A 6994-nucleotide genomic window follows, 5' to 3' on the forward strand; every position below is an offset into this window, starting at 1 on the left:
CAGTTTCCATGATTAGACTACCGTTACCTTTCTTTTAGAAAAATCGCTGCATGTATGTTTTAACATCAGCAGCTCCAACTAGCTGCCTGAACTCACAGCGAGGAGGGCGGGGCTTCCCCACACTGACCCTCCTTGCAAGCTGATTGGCTGTTTCTCCTGAAAGGCGGGACTTTCTCCTTGAACCGGCTCCACGATTGGTTAAGAGACACAGAGCGGTCAGTGCCCTGTATCCTCAATAATATATATTTTTTTATTTTAATAAAATACGGGAAATTTACGGGAAAATACTAATACGGGAGGACGGCGGGAAAGAGGAGTAAAATACGGTAGTTTCCCCGGCCAAAACGGGAGACTTGACGGGTATGATGTAACATAAACACCAAAGAACATATTTAGTATGCATGTTTGTAAAGGAAATTATAGAAAACAAAAGAAGTTAAAGAAAACGAAAAATTACAGCTGTATTTTACAGCTTCACCACTAGGCAGCATCACTTTCACTCTGAGCTGAGCTCCAGTTTCCTCCCAGCTGCTGCAGCTGCTGCTGAGCTTCACGGTTTAGAGAAGGTGAGCAGAGATACTGAGATAATTCACTTTTTACTTATTAAATAATCTGTAGCAGTGGATTAATGACTGTTAGAAAGCTGCTTTAATCAGTTTTATATATAAATAATGTATTTAAGTGTGTTTACAATGGAATATAACTATTTAACAGTAATTTAGCCACGGTTGCTAATGTAAACAGAACGAACCGGTTTTGTAGTGACAATAGATCGCATTGAACAGAAACAGTGTAAGATTAGCTTTCACTAGTGCTGGTTTCAGACGATCTTTACTGGTCTTTGATGGATAGGGTGGTGAAAACCTAATAAAACATAATGTGAAGGCGCCGAGTGGTCCAGCGGTCTAATGCGCTGCTACTATGAGCGGGAGGTCGCAGGTTCGAACCCCCGCTCATGCAGCTTTGCCATCAGCTGCCGGTGCTTAGAGGGAGCAAAATTGGCTCTGCTCCCTCTGGGGTGGGTAGATGGCGCTCTCTCCCCATCACACTTAAGGTGGCGCCGGGCGGCACGAGGCGTCTGTGAGCGGATGAATCGGAAACCTAGCCGCTGTGCTTTCCTCCGAGCGCGCTGGCTGCTCAGGTAATGATTCATCAGCAGTAGCTCGAAAAAAGGGAGATACCCCTCGCTGCAGAACCACAAGTCCAGGGGGTGGGGCTGGATCTGATCCAACTCTTCCTACGTCGTGTTTTCATTGGTCTGAAGCAGATCGGACTCTTCCCCATCCGGTTTTACTCACTCGCCTTTCGGAGTCAAGTAAACAATCACGAACGTGAAAATTATACATCGTTACACTCTTTTTATAGAACTCTGTTTTTTGTTCGCCGTTTTGATTGTGTATTAATATCTGTAATAATAAATGAACATGGTAGCTAGTAGATAAGACACTCATTGGCATCCTTTATTTTAATTATTTATTTTTTATTTTGTCTTTAGGCCCTTTTTATTAAAGATAAAAAATGAAATAGTTAATATTTATATAGGAAATGTACAGCATTTTATTATGTTTGTAATCACAGACATGTTCCTTCTTTTAAATCTGTATTGTGTGATTTAAATGTGCTACGTAGCAAATAACATTTTGATCTATAAACGGTAAAAGTCTTAAGGTTGGGTTCCAGGATTTATTTGATAAGATAAAATAAGTCCTGGTCGGGAAACGTAAGCGACACGTGTTAAGTTTAACGACGAATTGAAATGCAATGACTTAAAACCAATGAAAGGAGGTCAGGCTCCACCCCTTGGATCAGATCCAGCCCCACCCCCTGGACTTGTGGTTCTGCAGCGAGGGGTACTTGAAAAAAGGGGTGATTGACTTCACACGTGTCAGAGGAGGCGTGTGCTCGTCCGCATCCTCCGAAGGTCACGGGCGTCACTGGTGATGGGGACGCACAAAGGGGTGGGACAATTGGATATGCAAATTGGGAGAAAATGGGGAAAAATCAGAAATAAAATTATAAAACAAAAACATAATGTGCATTTAACTGGTTAATCTTTAAAAAGGAATTTGGGCCACGCCTGTTTTAACTCTTACAAATTAAACAAATAATTATTTTTTAAACTCTGAATATAATAACACATACATTTAACTATTGAAAACATGTGCTGGTGAAACTCAGACAGCTTTACTTCATTTCTTACAAGGTTTCTGAAGGCATCTGAATATGGTTACAAAACTTATGTGACATTTAAAACGCATGTTTAAAACCAAATTCACAAATTTCATTTTCTTTCCAAAAAAAGTCTTTATTTAAAAAAAAAATGTTGACTGCATGTTTAAATAATTTATATTTATGACAAAAAAAATCACTGCTGTTACTGGATCTCACTCCTGTTACTGCCATTCATTCCTATTACTTTTTTATGTTTTGTGTAACAGGAATGAAAGTAACAGGAATTAGTTTTTTTTAGCATAGAATTAGCAAAAAACATGAAAAACAGCAAAATGGTGGCTATGCCAATAGCATGAGGACGCTGAGCACATTCTAGTGATTTTCCCAAAAAATTGTATTTTAAAAATAAACAAATAAGATCTAAGAATCAATTTAGGTAACAGAAAAGAGTGTTGAGATTGAGCTCCTCAGTCATAGTTACAATAAGATCAAATATACAGAAAAACTAATGAGGAACTTAATTGTGGTCTTCCCATGGTCTTAAGAAGAACAGAATGATGTAACTTCCTGTTGTAGATGTGACTTATAGAATGTTCAAGATGTTTTAGATTGTGTAATGTGTTGCCAGTGGAATTTAAATGGTTGTAAAATGACAATAATATTGTTTATCGCAATAATTTCTGGGAAAATATATTTTCCACAAAAAAATATATTGTCCACAAAATTTTGTAAAAATTGTTTTATCCCAATTCCATTTTCTCCCCAATTTACAAGGCCAATTACCCAAGCCATTCATTAGGACTCCCCCCATCACTAGTAATGCCCCAATACCAGGAGGGTGAAGACTAACACATGCCTCTTCTAATACATGTGAAGTCAAACTCCCTCTCTTTTTGAACTGCTGTTGATGCAGCATTGCTGAGTAGCATCACAGCGCACTTGGAGGAAAGCACAGCGACTGGGTTCTGATACATCAGCTCACAGATGCCTTGTGCTGATCCACATCACCCTTTGGAGTGATGAGGGGAGAGAGCGCCATCTTCTGTACCCACCCAGAGAGAGCTAGGCTAATTGTGCTCTCTCGGGGCTTTGGCAGCTGATGGCAAGCTACATGAACGGGATTCGAAACAGCGATTTCCCAATCAAAGTTGCTGCACTTATCAGATTGATAAGGCTTGTAGACCAGTTAAACCATTGTTTATAAATAAACTTACTCTGTTACTGGTCAAGAACTAAGCTTTTTAACCAGCTTGAGCTGGCCATGCTGTTTCATTTCTTTAACAGCGTATCCTCAGCTGATTTTTTCTGTTTGTCTTTACCTAGAACTGGAGCATGGAGATCCCAGAAAACAGGAGCATGAAAGAGTCTGAAGATGTGGACCATCACTGGGTGGAGACGTTATTTCCTCCTCGCTTCACTTTTCAAGATCTGCTTGAAGGCAAATGTCACAGTACTGAAGAGCCAAGGATCAGTTCAAGAAGGCAGATCTACCTGGACGTATTAAGAGAAGTACAAGCGCAAGAGGAGAAGACGAGGAGGAGCAACCTGGCCAAGAGGATCATCAGAGAGGACCAGTCTAAAAGTAATGTGGAGGAAAATAAAGAATCAGGTAAAATACTGAACGCATGGACATATGGAGAGATTAGTGTTGGGGAAACGTGCATTTGGAACGAGGCCGACATAAACAAACTGCGGGCGGCTCTGACGGAGCTCCAGAGGGACAGGTGGAGACTCAGAGAGCAGCTGAGGAGCTCAGAAGAGCGACTGAAGACTGAAAGAGAGGAGAGGAAGAGGCTGCAGAGGCTTCTGGAGAAATGTGAGGAGCAGCTGAGCTTCTCTAGAAAGGAGACAGCACGTTATTCTCTGGCTGTGAAGTCTCTGAAAACGGAGGTCTACCAAAAGGACACACAGTTACAAAAGTTCTCCAAGCAGATCCAGGAGAACTCTGATGAGGTGGATGGGTTGAGGGCAGAACTTAGAAGAACCAGAGACGAGTATCGACTGATTAAACAGGAAAGTTCAGACCTGGGCTGGGAGCTGGAGAGAATGAAAGAGCAACAGAAGATAGAAGGAGCAAGACAAGCAGAGGAGGCCAGGCTGCAGAACCAGGCAGCTACAGAGAAGCTGCTGAAGGAGCTGCAGGAAGCTCAGGTTGAGCTAAGAACAGAAAAAGAGAGACACAGACTGACTCTCACAGCTTTAGAGCTCCTGCGGCGTCACTTCAGTAATTTATGATGCTCTAAAGGATAAGAATATTTAGTGTTTGTAATCCTAAACCACTTTTTGCACCAATTAGTGCAGTACTGGAGTAATACTGAACTACTGCTGGTCCTGGTGGGCCAGAATCCAATATAGGGAAACCAATAAACTGGTCTAATCCCTGCTCTTACAAAACTGAGTCTCTCAATAAAGCTGGACAAATCTAACAAAAAAGTAAGTATTGTCAAATAGGAATTTCTCTTAACACGGGAAAATATCTATATATCTATACATCGTAATGTAGGGATTGGCAAAATGGCCCTAACATAATAACCTAACATTTGAGGGTAGTTTTTGTAAAAAGTGATATTCTTGATGATATGACAAAAAATGGTTTGTTTTATTTTGAGGGTATTCTGCTGTTTCATTATCCATATTTCCTGGTATTTGCTTATTTAGAGGTATTTTATCCTCAGCGCCAACCAGCTGCAGTCAAACCACACTCTTCCATCAAACATTGTACAGAAGTGGCTAATAACAGAGGGTGTAGACTAGACAAGACAAGACAAGAAAGAGAAAAGAAGATAAAATATGACAATAGAGAGAAAAGAAAGAAAAGAAAATCCTAAAGAAACACAAGGGTAAAACTAAGGGACAGTTTGTAACACAGATGCCGTGAAGTATAATAGAAAGTGTCCTTGTGATACATCAAGTATCACTTAATAATATTGAGCTGTGATTCTCACACCTACTTTTGTTAGTAGTTCTCAATTACAATTACATTTTTAAAGTTTGTTCATAACTAAAAAAATACTTTTTAATTGTTTACAGCTTAAGAGGCCAGTTCAGTTTCTGAATCATTTTATCTGACCTTGCTATTTATAAGTATATGTTTAGATAAAATGAACATTGTTGTTTTATTCTATAAACTACGGACAACATTTCTCCCAAATTACCAATGAAAATATTTATAACATTTATTTGCAGAAAATGAAAAATTAAAAAAATAGATGCAGAGCTTTCAGACCTCAAATAATGTAAAAAAAAAAACAAGTTCATATTCATAAAGTTTTAAGAGTTCAGAAATTAATATTTGGTGGAATAACCCTGGTTTTTAATCACAGTTTTCATGCATCTTGGCATGTTCTCCTTCACCAGTCTTACACACTGCTTTTGGATAACTTTATGCTGCTTTACTCCTGGTGCAAAAATTCAAGTAGTTCAGTTTGGTTTGATGGCTTGTGATCATCCATCTTCCTCTTGATTTTATTCCAGAGGTTTTCAATTTGGTAAAATCAAAGACATTCATTTTTAAATGGTCTCAATTTCTTCTTATTTGTGCCAAAATATTAACAAAAAGCACAATTTACAGCAAACAAAATATGTAAACTGTTGTATCGTTTGCATTTATATTTCTAAAAGAGTTTCCCTTAGGCAGGTTCTGTGTGTAAAGATGTACAATCTAGATTACCACATTCAGAAAATCACATTATAACAGTAATTAGGATTAACTGAATTTATTGTGTAAATTACCTTGCTGTACCTTTTCTTGGATGTTTTATACCAAAAGAGGACACCTCACTGAGTGTTTTCCTGAGCAGAGAATGAGAGAATTGAGGCAGGTTTGTGAGAAGTCAGAAAAGTGTAAAATGCAGTGGTTTTGGTCCTGCAGGACGGTGAGTGAACACAGAGACATCTGTATAGAGACAGTATCCAAAGTTTGGGTCAAGGCTGATGGTCATAACTTACATACCAAGTCATAACATTTTATTCAATCTGAACCAGCATGAATTCTGAAAATTATCTATAAAAGATATTGCCATGTCTCTAATAGTGCCCAACCTAAATATCACCAGAAATCTCTGTTTACAGAGTCTCTAAAAGGGCAGTGCAGCAACATGATCAAATAATCTCACTGAACTAAAATTGTGAAAAAGAATGACTAAAAATCCCCCAACCATTATTTAAACAACTCTAAACTGGTTTCTAATTTAATTTACAAGCTGTGAAACTTACTATATGAGGTATGATGAAGAATCAAACAACCAAGCTGCCTAAACTTAAAATTCAAAGGTGATCGGCCCTTTTCTGTAGCTGTAGCTAATTTTGGAATAATCTTCCACTTTTTTATAAAGGAATCAGCCACAGTGGATATTTTTAAGTCCAATTTAAAAATCTATTCACTTAGGCATCTCTCAAGAGTCCTGAGCAGATTATGCTGTTCACTTTGTCTTGGTCTACTGTCTTGTCATCAGGTTCTTTCATATGATTGTTTTATTGCTTGTATTTTCTTTTAACATGTTTTTTTCTGTTTCTTTTAAATTAGGTTTGTGTTATATAATCTTATTGTACAGCACACTTTGGTCAGCATCATTTTTTAATGTGCTGTATAAATTATAAATAAGGATGAATAAACTTAATCACTTGTGCCCCTTTTAAATGTCAATTTTTGCTCTAAATAATACAAAACAAAGTTAAATCTTTAATGCTTTACCTTTTAGAAATTAGCTTATTTTCTCCTCACCAAGTAACACAATTGAACAACTGATTAATATAATACATATCAATAATAGTAATAACAGTATACATTTTCTAAAAACATTTTTCTTTCAAAAAAAAAAAA

General features: G+C 37.8%; 1 protein-coding gene across 1 annotated transcript; it reads left to right on the forward strand.

Moving 5' to 3' along the window:
- The first annotated feature begins 483 nt into the window (after positions 1–483).
- On the forward strand, positions 484–6800 carry ccdc160 (coiled-coil domain containing 160). The gene is made up of 2 exons (XM_022684241.2): positions 484–566; positions 3496–6800. The coding sequence occupies exon 2, from the start codon at positions 3505–3507 to the stop codon at positions 4405–4407; it is 903 nt and encodes a 300-aa protein (XP_022539962.2). The 5' UTR covers positions 484–566; positions 3496–3504; the 3' UTR covers positions 4408–6800.
- Positions 6801–6994: the final 194 nt, after the last annotated feature.

This window comes from Astyanax mexicanus, chromosome 10, assembly GCF_023375975.1.
Source record: "Astyanax mexicanus isolate ESR-SI-001 chromosome 10, AstMex3_surface, whole genome shotgun sequence".
NCBI classification, from domain to species: domain Eukaryota; kingdom Metazoa; phylum Chordata; class Actinopteri; order Characiformes; family Acestrorhamphidae; genus Astyanax; species Astyanax mexicanus.

Excerpts from the sequence above, each read along its gene's own strand:
- ccdc160 (XM_022684241.2), top strand. The coding sequence starts at position 3,505 with ATGGAGATCCCAGAAAACAGGAGCATGAAAGAGTCTGAAGATGTGGAC.